The following is a 16,465-nucleotide window of genomic DNA, read 5'->3' on the forward strand; positions in this document are numbered from 1 at the left end:
CTATCGTCATTGAAATTTACAACGCAATCGTTGAGTTTAATAATCGCAATACAAAAGTAAGTTTTTGCTGGGTCCCAAGCCACGTAGGGATTTTAGGTAATGTACATGCAGATTCCGCTGCCAAAGAAGCATGTAACCAGCCTCCTTTCACCACCCGAGGTGCTACTTCTGATTTTATTAATTATGTAAAACAATCACTAAGAGCAAAGTGGCAAGGTGACTGGACGGCTACTGTAGATAATAAACTCCGGCAGATTAAAAATTCTGTGTTGCCATGGGACTCTTCATGTAGAAAATCTCGGCGTGAGGAAGTAGTCCTCTGTCCTCTTTGCGGATAGGACACATCAGGGTCACACATGGGCACCTGATGACAAGAGAACAAGCACCCCTATGCACACGATGCAACTGCCGCATGACTGTGCACCACATACTCGTGGACTGCATATGTTATGTGGCGTTGCGTCGTAAGTTTAAATTACCCAGAAACATCCGTGGTGTGTTGTGCAACGACAATGAAGTTTTAAACCGGATGTTCCTTTTTCTGCGTAGTGTAGGGTTAACCCAAAAAATTTAACATTGTCGGGTATATAACTTATTCTAGAAAAGTTTTTAATAGATTTGATTTTGTTAACCGAGGAGGGAGCCTTTTACACTCCCCATCCGAATCTGTTAAATTTTATTTTTTATATAGTTTTTTTTTATTTATTATTTTAGCTTTTATGTTTTAATGACTCAGTCTGTGATATTAGTTTTAAGTTTTATTTAATTTCTTTATTTTAATTTTAACCTAGTTCTATGTTTTATGCTAGTTGCTTATTTTTTTAAACTTTTTTGTATCATTTTTGTGCTCTTGTTATCCAAAAATGGGCCTTTTACACCCATCTCGGACTTTGTTTAATTGTTTTGCTTTTATTTTTTATTTTTATTTTAAGTTTTAGTTTTATGTACTAGTTTTAATTACTTTTATTTAATTTTTTTCATAAAAAAAACATATTACCCGGGCGATGATAACATACAGACGTTTTTTTCCCTCCACAAAAAAAAATAAAAAAATAAAAAATACATTTCAAACAATCGGTATCATAAAAATATGGATAACATAACCTTAAATTTGTTTTTGTTTTAGATTGGAAACCATGATAGAAAAAGAATTGCAACATTATTCGGTCCAGAAATGGTTGACGTATTGAACACAATGGTAATAATACTTCCTGGAACAGGTATTAATTATTATGGAGATGAATTAGGAATGGAAAATACTTTTGTCAGATGGGATCAGACGGTCGATCCACAAGGTTTGGTTTTAGGTAAGAAAAAATACGAGAGTGGTTCTAGAGACGGGGCTCGAACACCTATGCAATGGGATAACACCAGTAATGCAGGTAATTTTTTTTATTAATAATTTACATTAATTATTAGATTTTTTTTTGTCTGTTTAAATAATATTTTAACTAATCCTGAGATCGATTTTTTAGATTCAAAAAACAATTTAGAACATTAAAAAAAACAAAACTGAGGGGTTCATTTTTTTGATCGAATCTTTTAAAACTATACAGTCGGAAAATTAAAAATAAAGAATTATTAATTACAATTTTAATTATTTTACCTTTTTCTAAATAACTTATTCCCCTTTGAATAAGAAAGAAACAATGTGTTGTGAGGTTCAAATCCTAGTAAAAGTTATTTGCATTTACTAAAATTTGAATATTACACAGTGGATACCGGTGTATTTTGGTGGTTGGGGTTCAGTTAATCACACGTCTCAGGAATGATCAGCCTTCCTTTCTTTCTTTTTCCTGTTTAGCCTCCGGTAATTACCGTTCAGATAATTCAGAGGATGAATGAGGATGACATATATGTGTGTAAATGAAGTGTAAGTCTTGTACTGTCTCAGTTCATTCCTGAGATGTGTGGTTAATTGAAACCCAACCACCAAAGAACACCGGTATCCTCGATCTAGTATTCAAATCCGTGTAAAAATAACTGACGTTACTAGGACTTAAACGCTGGAACTCTCGACTTCCAAATCAGCTGATTTGAGAAGACGCGTTCACCACTAGACCAACCCGGTGGGTTCAGGAATGATCAGCCTGAGTTTGTATAAGACCACCTCATTTATATATCATACAAATCAATCTCATCTTATTATTGGGCCTTGGGAAGGGTGTTGTTTATTGTTCACTAGTTGAACAGATTGCAACGTAAACATTACGAAATAAATAAACAAAAAAAACGAATTTTAAATGTTAAATACTGAAAATATAAATTTTTAACTTTGAAAAAAAATTTTCAGCAACATGCATTAATTTAGCGTAGCGCGAGGGGGGGTGGGTTAGGGGTGGATCATATCCAAATTCTAACACCGTAGTATTGTATTGTCATCGAAGTTACATACGTGTACAAAATTTCATTGATTTTCATACGATAGATGAAAAGATATAGCAGTTGTTTGTTTACATCAAAAATTAATTTAAATGTCAGGAAAAGATTGTTGAAAGTATATGTTTGAAGTGTCGCTTATATATGGAAGTGAAACTTGGACGATCGGAGTATCTGAGAAGAAAAGATTAGAAGCTTTTGAAATGCGGTGCTATAGGAGAATGTTAAAAATCAGATAGGTGGATAAAGTGACAAATGAAGAGGTATTGAGGCAAATAGATGAAGAAAGAAGCATTTGGAAAAATATAGTTAAAAGAAGAGACAGACTTAATATGCCACATACTAAGGCATCCTGGAATAGTCGCTTTAATATTGGAAGGACAGGTAGAAGGAAATAATTGTGTACGCAGGCCACGTTTGGAATATGTAAAACAAATTGTTAGGGATGTAGGATGTAGAGGGTATACTGAAATGAAACGACTAGCACTAGATAGGGAATCTTGGAGAGCTGCATCAAACCAGTCAAATGACTGAAGACAAAAAAAATATATATAGCAGTTGCAAGATTTCATTATAACTAAGGCAAGTTAAATAAAAGCTTATAAAAAAAAGAATGGAAAAATACCGAATGAGCACTTAAAAACGTACCCCTACAGACTTAAAACAATTTTTATACGTAACATTTTATGAATGAAATTAAAAAATGAATATTGAGTAGTTACCTGATCAAGTATATTGAGAGTTACTTGATCAAAACTTAGTTGACAATTCCGTTGATTTTTTATTGAATGTTGACCTTCAATTCATCAACAGTATGAAGATTCGATTCATAAATTCTATTCTTTAAACAGCCTCGAAGGAAAAAAACGCAACTAAAATATCCTTTTTTTCTTTAGCCTCCAGAACTACCGTAAGGTATTACTTCAGAGGATGATATGTATGAGTGTAAATGAAGTGTAGTAGTCTTGTACAGTCTCAGGTCGACCATTCCTGAGATGTGTGGTTAATTGAAACTCAACCATCAAAGAACACCGGTATCTACGATTTAGTATTCAAATCCGTATAAAAGAAACTGCCTTTACTAGAATTTTTGAGCCTTAGAACTCTCGACTTCGAAATCAAATGATTTGCGATGATTAGTTCAGAACTAGACCAGCCCAGTGGGGTTAAATAACTACACTGTAGTGTACATATCGCATCTCAGGGATATTTCTTATTCTTTTGTTGCCCTCCACCTGTCAGATATAATGGTTATACTAGGTACCTATCACCTATCTACTAGCTGTGGTTACTTTAAAATATTAACAATTTTTATAATTTAAATTTAGTTAATTAGGATTCTAAATTTACGTTGAAGATGGATTTTTATGAACGTTTACTCATTTTATTGTATAATTAATTGAATTGCAGTAAACAGTAATTAATATTGGTTTTATCGTGTAGGAAATAAAACATTAAATATTATATTACATATATATTTGATTAATAAAATTCAAAGTATTTAATTTTGATTAAGTTTAAGTAAGGTTAAAAGAAAACAAAAAATCCCTTCCGGCACGCCGGAAGGCGGAGGTAGATTTCACCGATGCTAAGTAGGGGATAAAAAAGATTTCCATCTTAAAATTAAGAAAAACTTCAAATTTACTCAATACGACAATAGTTCCATGTGACAAAAGTTTCACATGTTTATGAAAATACGAATAGGAATAATAGATAGGACAAGCCCATCTTTTTACAATTCCAGCAAAATTTTGGTCTACTCTTGCCGTAAGGGTTGATCATATCAAAATTGTTTCATATAAACGTTTTAGGTAATGTTTAGATGTTTAGAGAACTAACTACCACTTTAAACCGATGCTGTGCCTATTAAGGGAGGTATGATGTTTTTAATCTTCAAAACCCTCATTTTTTCCACGCCGTAAAAGCTAATGGTTGGTGACATCGAAAAATTTTACCGAAATAAGTTTCAGGCCCTTATCCAAAGAATAGTAGGAACATTAAACGAATTCCATATTTTACTTAATAAGAAAGTTATAGCGATATTTTTTTTCTTTCGAAAAAGCACCCCCCTTCCGTTACCATTCCTACGGCCCGATTTTGGCCGTTAACGAACTCGACCGAAATTTTCGAACGAGTTATTTTTAAGGAACAATTTGAAAGTGATTGGCGCAAAATTACGGCAGTTGTCGTATCCGCAAGAAATTGAAATGTATATATACAGGTAATATATATAAATTTTTGAGTTGACGGTGGTTTTGGGGTCTGGAGGATGTGAAACGCGAAGATATGTCGAAATTTTCCGAAGTCGAATCATGGTACCCATTACAATAGGTAGCTTTCTTATGAAATCTATCAAAAACATTAGATTGTCCAAAAATTTAATGAAATAAACTACTTTGTAATTTGGGGGGTTTTAGCCATCTACAACACTTACAATTGGATAATCTATTCGGTTTGAAAAATAGATATTTTATATAAAAATAAAAACAATTTATTTTTAATTATTAAAGATCAAAATGATTTTGAATAAAATTCAATTTAAAACCCTGACCCCGTTTATATTAACATCGGACCTTTAATTATTAAATACCGCGTGATTTTTTTCAAGTCATTTAAATATAAATTGATGCGTTGATATTAAAGTGTAAGCTGCCCTATCCTATTCATATTGTATTGTAATATAATATTAAATTTAAACTTGTTTTTCATATAATTTATATAAGCGTGTCATTACACGTGTAATATTGCTATTTTTTTTATAAATTTTCTTTTTATAAGATAGACATTTTTAATATTATTACGTTCTATTAAATGAAATGTATTATCTTTTTAATTTTTAAATAGCAAATGTAATAATATTTTTTATCACTTTAGACCAGAACCCTCGTTTATAATTCTATTTTATAATATGTCTACGTTAGAATATAAACAAGAAATATATATATGTAACCTTTAACTTCAGGAGTAACGGGCTGATGAGGCTGCCTAGAGAGCGGCAATAAGTGGCCTCCGAGTAGAATTATCAAGTGAGAGCGACTTCATGAAAAACAGTCTGTGTTAAATTACGTTCTCAGCGGAATAAATTCTGACTGTTAAGTCCTCTCTCGGCTTTACATAGCATCCGGGAGAATTTATCCGAGAAACCATTTATCCCAAGCAACAGAAGAGATTAAGTCATCCTTACTCTGCTTGGGATTAAACACACAAGGTTTACCCACGGCCATCTATTTGACTCTCCTCAGCAGAACTGTGAGACGTGCAAAGTAAAATGGTCCGTACACCAGTTAATAATACATTGTTCGATTTTTGAATCTATTTGACAAAAATTAGACCTGGGTTCGGATGTGAAATGTTTATTAAACCGGAAGACTGTTCCGGTTTCTTTCTGATAATGTGATGAAGAACCTAATTTAGCGGTTTTGCTTAGTTTGTGTTTATTGTTTATTATTTACGATCGTGTAGTTACAATTAAGTAGCTAACGGCTATAGAGAAATACGACTGGATATCGACGGCCAAGAGATTCGTCAGGTGCCGCGAGCCAAATACCTTGGGGTCTGGATGGACAAGAACCGTTCATTCGGGCCCCATCTAGAAGAGGCAGCGTTGAAGGGGGAACGCCTCTTGGCAGCGATCTCTCGCCTCATGGCCAATACAGCAGGGCCTACAGAGAAGAAGAGGAAGGTCATCGCGACGACGGTGACTTCAGTACTGCTCTACGCGGCCCCTGCGTGGAGCAGGGTGGTGAAGGTAGAAAAGTACCAAAGGCGGTTGGCATCGATCCACAGGAGGCTGCTTCTGCGCACGTCTTGTGCGTATAGGACGGTCTCCTACGATGCAATCTGTGTCGTCGCGGGGTCCCCGCCAATCGATTTACTAGTAGAAGAGAGGTGTATGCGGTTCGGCGGGGTCTCCAAGGAAGAGACGAGGGCACAATCCTGGATCGGTGGCAGGCGAGATGGGCGGTGAGTCAGGTGGGCCAGTGGACCGGGCGGCTGATCCCGGACGTGAGAGCTTGGGTGGGGCGGCGACATGGAGAGGTGGATTACTTCCTCACTCAGCTGCTCACGGGCCACGGCGATTTCGGCAGTTATCTGCACAGGTTTAAACGCAGAAGATCAGCGGTGTGCAGGTACTGCGACGAAGTGGACACGGTCGAGCACACTTGGTTCGACTGTGTCCGGTGGGACGCCGACAGGAGAAGGGTTGCGGCGTTCACACCCGACGATGTGGTCAGGCGCATGGTCAGATCTCAAGAGGAATGGCAGGAGATTGCTAACTTGGCTCACCATCTACTGGAGACCAAGGCCAAGGAAGAATCCCCGAGATTGCGTGCACGCCTCTGAGGAAGGCGAGGACTGGTCGGCGTCGCAGACTGGTTGGTATCGCAAAAAGTAGGTGAAGTCTATTTGTTTATTGATTTTCTGTATGTATTGTAGTCATAGTGTATTGATTTAATGGTTAAAAAAAAAAAAAAAAAGGAAGAGAAAAAGGAAGGAAAAAAAAAATTTATATAAAAATTAGATATATAAAACTGTGCTTAGAATTAGGATTTTTTGTTTTTGTTTTTTGGTAATAATAATATTATATATGTACTAAGTCGTTCTGGTCCGGGCATGTGGAGAGTGGCCGGACCTTTGAAGGTACTTCCGGGCTGCCGGATGATGGGAATGTCAGCCCAATGACACGGGGGGGGAAAAAAAAAAAAGCCTAAAAGATTCTGGAGGCTGGGGTTGAAGCGTGGCGACGTGTAGGGCCAAGGGAGGTAGCCTTATTGCCTAGGGTGTTCTGGCTCCACTGGCAAGTGTAGTGGGGTCGAGGCTCCCCGATGATGGCAACAAGGACCCTCAGGTATGAGAGGAACGCGTGGGGGTAGCGGTACGCGGAAGGCGTGCCGGCTACATGTAGGATAGGGACGGGGAGGGTAGCTCCATTGAAGAGGGGGGAGTTAGCTGCCCGAATGAGGTGGTTGGCTCACCCCGAAGAGGCTTTGGGGACCCCGGCGGGAGATCCTCCGTAAGGAGGCAGTTAGGGTGGGCAGAGACTGCTGCCACGGCACTGCAAGGCGACCATGCTATGTCTTAACAGGCGGAGGCTGGTTGCCTTGGGGTGCTTAACAAGTTGAAAAAAAAAAAAAAAAAAAAAAGCTAATAGCTATAACCCACCAGGTTGGTCTAGTGGTTAACGCATCTTCCCAAATCAGCTGATTTGGAAGTCGAGAGTTACAGCTTTCAAGTCCTAGTAAAGCCAGATATTTTTACATGGATTTGAATAGTAGGTCGTGGATACCGGTGTTCTTTGGTGGTTGGGTTTTCAATTAACCACACATCTCAGGTATGGTCGAACTGAGGATGTACAAGACTAACACTTCATTTACACTCATACATATCATCCTCATTCATCCTCTGAAGAATTATCTAAACGGTAGTTACCGGAGGCTAAACAGGAAAAAGAAAGAAGCTAATGGCTATAATTGTTGATGTGACTATCAATTTTGAATGCAACTATAAATAAAAGTATTAAAAAAAAAGAAGAAATGACTTTTAATATAATAACTTTTAATTATGTATTTTAAATCAAATCTGTAATGCAATTATTATTTTTTTTTTTTTATTCAATTACAGCACTTCAAACTAAATGTAATACTAACGAAACTCTTTTTTTAGGATTTACAACGGCAGATAAACCATGGTTACCGGTTAATCCAAATTACTGGAAATTGAATTTAAAAAATCAACAAGAATGTAATCAACCAACTCATGTTAAAGTATATAGAAAACTTGCTGCAGCTATGAAACACCCAACAGTACAAAAAGGGGACTTCCAAATTTACACGCCCAGTAAATCGATGATAGTATTTACCAGGTAAATTTAAGAATTTTACTGTCCCGTTGATTTTATAAGCCCTTTTTAATTGATCATGAATACCCGTTAGGGTCTTACTTAATACCAACATCAACCTATTAAATTCCATTTGGAAACTCAGGTACAGTTAATTGGTAAGACTGTATGGTATCTTCTCTCTCCTCAACCCGGAGGTTGATGGGTCTGCAGTTTCTTCCTCTCTACAATAAATCCCTTGACTTCCCTGTATTAATCTCTCTGCCTTTACTTCATCCATGAACTCTTATTTTGGTCTTCCCCTTCCTTTGCGTTCTTTAATTTTCCCTCCAGCAGAGTGGTGAACCAGCTTGAGTGACGTAGTAGATGGCAAACCATACTGTTTTTCCTCTTCTCTATTGATCTTGACAATGTACTCTTTCCCCTTGTGAGAAAAGTATTTGGTACTTATTCGGAATCCGATAACCACTTTTTTCGATCTTTTTTTCAAATCGGTGGGTATTTGCAGAGAAATTTTAAATATAATCTAACCAAACTTAATCTTTTTCTTTTTCCTGTTTAGCCTCCGGTATCTACCGTTTAGATAATACTTCAGAGGATGGTATGTATGAGTGTGAATGAAGTGTACATTCTCAGTTCGACCATACCTGAGATGTGTGGTTAATTGAAACCCAACCACCAAAGAACACCGTATCCACGATCTAATATTCAAATCCGTGTAAAAATAGCTGGCTTTACTAGGATTTGAACGCTGGAACTCTCGACTTCCAAATCAGCTGATTTGGGACGACGCGTTCACCACTAGACCAACCCGGTGGGTAACCTAACTTAACCTACCCTCGCTAATCTCGACTAGCGAACGAAGCGAGCGTAGGTCAACTTTGGTTAGATTATATTTATATATATATAAAAGCATAATGCTTATATTGGACCTCGTTCAGGTTCATTTGGAAGACCCATGTTTGAGTAAAATCGAGAGTAGAAATAAAAAAAATTGTCAGCTTCTTCACTTCACCTACAAAACGGATTGTTTTTAAGGATTTTCCCCATTCACTACTACAACATGTCTTGCTGATTCTGAAAAAAGATTTATTGCGAATTCTACGTATAGACTGAAGAGTAGAGTTGATAAGGCACAGCCTTATCTCATACCTTTCGACATCTTCGCTTGCAGCCTGTCTTGGCCTGTACATGACATGTCGTTCTACTTATTTATCTATATATTCAGTTCCCCACATTGTAACATAGAAATTGACATACTTTTAGCGTTCTATTAAGTTAAATTTTAATGAATTTAATCATTTTATAATTTTTAATGCTTCAGTTTTACTTTTTATTATTTATTAATGAAAATATAAAAGAATTATGAGCTAAAAAGAATCGTTGTCCTGTTTGTTAAATGTTCCACTAAATACTCATTGACATTTCAGAGATTGCATACTAAGTGCTCGGTATATCCAGTCTTCTATTGTCAAGTTTTTTTTTTTTTTTTGAACATAACTTACAAAAAAGCTGACATCAAAGTTTTAGGTCTTTCCCGGAAAGCGACTTAAACTGCGTTCCGGGAAAGAACTACAATAGTGGATTGTTTTTGATGCACGGCTTACACACACAATTTAATTTAAAATTATTATCATTTTACTTAAATATATTTTCTCGTTTATTTAATTCAATGATTATAACTAAAGCGTGCGCGCATACCGTATTTCCGTATTTAATTCGCGCATGTGTTGTGGTATTAGCGGCAACAGTCGCTACTAACTGAATTAATATAATTTCATAATTTACATAGAACAAATTTCGCTTGTACGATCGGCAGACTGGTGTAACCGCGAGGCTTAACGAACCAGGTATCGAGTCGACTGGCCGATCGAGTTCGAAACCAAGCCAGATCGAGCTACTTTTTTACACTTTAAAAATTATTCATTTATTTAATTCTATCGCTCACCTGTGACGTCAGAACACGGTAGACGACTACAACAGCATTTTTTGGGGTGGAGGTACGACTTTACAAAACTTTTTTTTAGAAATGTTATTTTTTAATTGTTAACAAATGTGCTTAAAAAAAAATATGACCTTAATTTGGCGAAATCTCAAAAAATACTGAGAATGAAATTGCCCCAAGCCTCACCCCTTGACTTTTTCAGTTGAAAATTTAATGTCATCAATTCCCCGTATATAGAAAAAAATCTTCTTTCCTTTTCCGTTTAGCCTTCAGAAATTACCATTCAGAGAATGAATAAAGATGATATGTGTTAGTGCAAATGAAGTGTAGTCTTTTACAGCTGAGTTCGACCATTCCTGAGATGTGTGGTTAATCGAAACTCAACCACCAAAGAACACCGGTATCCACGATCTAATATTCAAATCCGTGTAAAAATAGCTGGCTTTACTAGGATTTGAACGCTGGAACTCTCGACTTCCAAATCAGCTGATTTGGGACTACGCGTTCACCACTAGACCAACCCGTTGGGTAACCTAACTTAACCTACCCTCGCTAATCTCGACTAGCGAACGAAGCGAGCGTAGGTCAACTTTGGTTAGATTATATTTATATATATATATAAGCATAATGCTTATATTGGACCTCGTTCAGGTTCATTTGGAAGACCCATGTTTGAGTAAAATCGAGAGTAGAAATAAAAAAAATTGTCAGCTTCTTCACTTCACCTACAAAACGGATTGTTTTTAAGGATTCTTCCCATTCACTACTACATGTCTTGCTGATTCTGAAAAAAGATTTATTGCGAATTCTACGTATAGACTGAAGAGTAGAGTTGATAAGGCACAGCCTTATCTCATACCTTTCGACATCTTCGCTTGCAGCCTGTCTTGGCCTGTACATGACATGACGTTCTACTTATTTATCTATATATTCAGTTCCCCACATTGTAACATAGAAATTGACATACTTTTAGCGTTCTATTAAGTTAAATTTTAATGAATTTAATCATTTTATAATTTTTAATGCTTCAGTTTTACTTTTTATTATTTATTAATGAAAATATAAAAGAATTATGAGCTAAAAAGAATCGTTGTCCTGTTTGTTAAATGTTCCACTGAATACTCATTGACATTTCAGAGATTGCATACTAAGTGCTCGGTATATCCAGTCTTCTATTGTCAAGTTTTTTTTTTTGAACATAACTTACAAAAAAGCTGACATCAAAGTTTTTGGTCTTTCCCGGAAAGCGACTTAAACTGCGTTCCGGGAAAGAACTACAATAGTGGATTGTTTTTGATGCACGGCTTACACACACAATTTAATTTAAAATTATTATCATTTTACTTAAATATATTTTCTCGTTTATTTAATTCAATGATTATAACTAAAGCGTGCGCGCATACCGTATTTCCGTATTTAATTCGCGCATGTGTTGTGGTATTAGCGGCAACAGTCGCTACTAACTGAATTAATATAATTTCATAATTTACATAGAACAAATTTCGCTTGTACGATCGGCAGACCGGTGTAACCGCGAGGCTTAACGAACCAGGTATCGAGTCGACTGGCCGATCGAGTTCGAAACCAAGCCAGATCGAGCTACTTTTTTACACTTTAAAAATTATTCATTTATTTAATTCTATCGCTCACCTGTGACGTCAGAACACGGTAGACGACTACAACAGCATTTTTTGGAGTGGAGGTACGACTTTACAAAACTTTTTTTTAGAAATGTTATTTTTTAATTGTTAACAAATGTGCTTAAAAAAAAATATGACCTTAATTTGGCGAAATCTCAAAAAATACTGAGAATGAAATTGCCCCAAGCCTCACCCCTTGACTTTTTCAGTTGAAAATTTAATGTCATCAATTCCCCGTATATAGAAAAAAATCTTCTTTCCTTTTCCGTTTAGCCTTCAGAAATTACCATTCAGAGAATGAATAAAGATGATATGTGTTAGTGCAAATGAAGTGTAGTCTTTTACAGCTGAGTTCGACCATTCCTGAGATGTGTGGTTAATCGAAACTCAACCACCAAAGAACACCGGTATCCACGATCTAATATTCAAATCCGTGTAAAAATAGCTGGCTTTACTAGGATTTGAACGCTGGAACTCTCGACTTCCAAATCAGCTGATTTGGGACTACGCGTTCACCACTAGACCAACCCGTTGGGTAACCTAACTTAACCTACCCTCGCTAATCTCGACTAGCGAACGAAGCGAGCGTAGGTCAACTTTGGTTAGATTATATTTATATATATATATAAGCATAATGCTTATATTGGACCTCGTTCAGGTTCATTTGGAAGACCCATGTTTGAGTAAAATCGAGAGTAGAAATAAAAAAAATTGTCAGCTTCTTCACTTCACCTACAAAACGGATTGTTTTTAAGGATTCTTCCCATTCACTACTACATGTCTTGCTGATTCTGAAAAAAGATTTATTGCGAATTCTACGTATAGACTGAAGAGTAGAGTTGATAAGGCACAGCCTTATCTCATACCTTTCGACATCTTCGCTTGCAGCCTGTCTTGGCCTGTACATGACATGACGTTCTACTTATTTATCTATATATTCAGTTCCCCACATTGTAACATAGAAATTGACATACTTTTAGCGTTCTATTAAGTTAAATTTTAATGAATTTAATCATTTTATAATTTTTAATGCTTCAGTTTTACTTTTTATTATTTATTAATGAAAATATAAAAGAATTATGAGCTAAAAAGAATCGTTGTCCTGTTTGTTAAATGTTCCACTGAATACTCATTGACATTTCAGAGATTGCATACTAAGTGCTCGGTATATCCAGTCTTCTATTGTCAAGTTTTTTTTTTTGAACATAACTTACAAAAAAGCTGACATCAAAGTTTTTGGTCTTTCCCGGAAAGCGACTTAAACTGCGTTCCGGGAAAGAACTACAATAGTGGATTGTTTTTGATGCACGGCTTACACACACAATTTAATTTAAAATTATTATCATTTTACTTAAATATATTTTCTCGTTTATTTAATTCAATGATTATAACTAAAGCGTGCGCGCATACCGTATTTCCGTATTTAATTCGCGCATGTGTTGTGGTATTAGCGGCAACAGTCGCTACTAACTGAATTAATATAATTTCATAATTTACATAGAACAAATTTCGCTTGTACGATCGGCAGACCGGTGTAACCGCGAGGCTTAACGAACCAGGTATCGAGTCGACTGGCCGATCGAGTTCGAAACCAAGCCAGATCGAGCTACTTTTTTACACTTTAAAAATTATTCATTTATTTAATTCTATCGCTCACCTGTGACGTCAGAACACGGTAGACGACTACAACAGCATTTTTTGGGGTGGAGGTACGACTTTACAAAACTTTTTTTTTTAATTGTTAACAAATGTGCTTAAAAAAAATATGACCTTAATTTGGCGAAATCTCAAAAAATACTGAGAATGAAATTGCCCCAAGCCTCACCCCTTGACTTTTTCAGTTGAAAATTTAATGTCATCAATTCCCCGTATATAGAAAAAAATCTTCTTTCCTTTTCCGTTTAGCCTTCAGAAATTACCATTCAGAGGATGAATGAAGATGATATGTGTTAGTGCAAATGAAGTGTAGTCTTTTACAGCTGAGTTCGACCATTCCTGAGATGTGTGGTTAATCGAAACTCAACCACCAAAGAACACCGGTATCCACGATCTAGTATTCAAATCCGTATAAAAGTAATTGATTTTATTAGGACTTGAACGCTGGAACTCTCGACTTCCAAATCAGCTGATTTGGGAAGATGCGTTCACTACTAGGCCAACCCGGTGGGTTATATAGAAGTAATATGACCAAGTTTGGTCAAACTCTGCCCAATAGCAGAGGCCAACACCGATCACAAGTACATACGAATATTAACATCCGGAAAATTTCCATCGGGTTTTTTTTGGTTGTTTAGGTGTCAAAATCCGGTGAAAACAGCATATACTCAAATTGTACTGATAACAATACTTTCCCCTCTAGATTAGAGCTCTGCTATTGCAACGCAATCTAGATTGGAAAGTAAAAATTAACATTTTTCTTTCAATTTCATCATTTCATAGTAATTATGTTATTGGTATTCATTGGCGAGATTTTTTTTCAAATGACTAAATTTTTCTAAAAAATGTTACTTTTTAATATGTAGGTAATTAAATTACAATATCATTAATATTTATTAATTCTAATACATATTCAAATATTAATATTTCAGAACACTGGATGACAACCCAACATTTATAGTTGTAATGAATATCGGAAGTGAATCTGTGCAACCAGACTTATCAAGCGTGGTATCTAAACTACCAGATGAGGTATACGTCTACACAGCGAGCATTAATTCAGAACAGAATGAAGGGTACGGTAAAAGATATGAAATATATTTTAATTATAATTAACATTAAAGAAAAGTGTTTTCTATTTAAAATATACGAGTACTAAAAAGTAATCGTTATATTTCTAGTTTTTATGGTAATAATTATTTTTAAAATAACTTTTTAAATTGGGGCTCAGACAAAGAGACATTATTGAGATTGTATAAAGCATTGGTTCAATCTAAACTAGACTACGGATGTATCGTATATTCATCCGCTAGAAAGTCGCACTTAAGAAAGTTAGACGTAGTTCATAATAGCGGAATAAGATATGCAACAGGCGCTTTCCGCACAAGTCCGGCGGCTAGTCTAATGTCTGAAGCCGGAATAATGCCACTACATTATAGAAGAGAGATCCTTTTGTTAAGATATGCAGCAAATGTATGGGCTTTCCCTGCTCATATAAATAATAAATTGTTTACGAATCATCCTATGGCTGCAGTATATGAACATCGTGCTACCTCTTCCAGACCAACCGGAATTAGGTACCACGAATTAAGAAGAAAATATGAAATTGCTATACCAGAGACACTAGCAATTTCTACTAGAGAAATACCGCCATGGCTCCTGCCAGCGGTAAATACAAGTTTGGATCTCTCTCAAGGAGAAATAAAAAAGAAACCAGCAGTGATCATCCAGCAGGAATTTTTAGCAACCGTCAGTAGTTACGAAGAACATATTAGAATTTATACTGACGGTTCTAAAACCGAACATGTTGTTGGATGCTCGATATGTGTAAATGAAGAAGCCCACTCTTGGAGACTGCCAGATGTGGCCAGTGTCTACACGGCAGAACTCACTGCAATTCAGCAAGCTCTTCGCTACACTGAACACTATTGCGAAGAGAGAGTGCTAATATGTTCCGATTCATTAAGTGCACTCGTCGCAATTCGGAACAAGAACATTAAGGATGTCCTAATTGCAAACATCCTGTCCATTTTATACGTACTAAAACAACGAGGACAGCGATGCGTATTTGTATGGACTCCGGGGCATGCTGGTATTACAGGTAATGAAATCGCAGACGAAGCTGCCAGAAAGGCAACAGTCTGCGATGACTTGGATGCATTTCCTGTAAGAGTGGCAGATGTTAAAAACCGTCTAACCAACATAGTAAGAAACAAGTGGAACGCTGAATGGAGGAGTTTAAATACAAAATTAAACTCGGTTAAAACTTCTCCTTATAAATGGAAAAGCGACTTTAAGTTGACTCGCCGTGAACAAGTAGCGGTGACCAGACTTAGAATCGGTCATACGCGATTAACAAATTTATATTTGTTAACCGGCGAAGTGAGACCAATGTGCGGTGTTTGTAATAAAACACTGACAATCAAGCATCTAATAGAAGAGTGTACCATATATGAGGACCTCAGAAAGAGATTCCGTCTTACAAATAATATTAGTGCTGATCTGGATAATGGAAATGAAGAAAATATAGTTGCATTTTTACACGCCAGTGGACTTCTTAAAAGTCTATAAAATGGAAGTTTAAAGCTGTGGTAAAAGATACTCTAAGCGGTAGTTTTATATATCCATATAAGGGAGTCTCGAAGCGTGGCACGTATAGTGACGGGAGGTAGCCCTCTTGCCTAGGCCATTTTGGCTCACCTGCATTCAAGAGCAGTGAGTCGGGGTGTGTCCGATGATGGCATGGGGGACCCTCAAGGGTGGATTGAGAGCGCGAGGCTATGGGTGTACGCCGTGCATGCCTATGGCCTGATATAAGAAGGATTCAACTGCCACGGCACCCTGGCACGACTGATACACTGCTCAACGGCGGTTCTGGTCGCCCCGAGGGTGCTTAAGCAAACTATAAATGAGATTTCGTAGAAGAAAGAAAGATATGGTATTGATTAGTTTAATTTTAATTTTAAGTTCATGGTCTTTTGAGAACCTATCTCAAATTTTAATATT

The 16,465-nt window shown here is 36.4% G+C and overlaps 1 protein-coding gene and 1 long non-coding RNA gene across 3 annotated transcripts in view; one reads left to right on the plus strand and one right to left on the minus strand.

Moving 5' to 3' along the window:
* The window catches only part of LOC142333411 (uncharacterized), a 107,487-nt gene that overhangs the window by 87,063 nt on the left and 3,959 nt on the right, over nucleotides 1–16,465 (minus strand). The window lies entirely within an intron of this gene.
* The window catches only part of LOC142333409 (maltase 2-like), a 77,387-nt gene that overhangs the window by 51,448 nt on the left and 9,474 nt on the right, over nucleotides 1–16,465 (plus strand). For both annotated transcript variants that reach the window (XM_075380460.1, XM_075380459.1), the window contains exons 7-9: nucleotides 1,127–1,382; nucleotides 8,044–8,242; nucleotides 14,392–14,535. In XM_075380460.1, the coding sequence (XP_075236575.1) occupies nucleotides 1,127–1,382; nucleotides 8,044–8,242; nucleotides 14,392–14,535 (599 nt within the window). The remainder of the gene's footprint in view (nucleotides 1–1,126; nucleotides 1,383–8,043; nucleotides 8,243–14,391; nucleotides 14,536–16,465) is intronic.

This window comes from Lycorma delicatula, chromosome 12, assembly GCF_047948215.1.
Source record: "Lycorma delicatula isolate Av1 chromosome 12, ASM4794821v1, whole genome shotgun sequence".
NCBI lineage: Eukaryota > Metazoa > Arthropoda > Insecta > Hemiptera > Fulgoridae > Lycorma > Lycorma delicatula.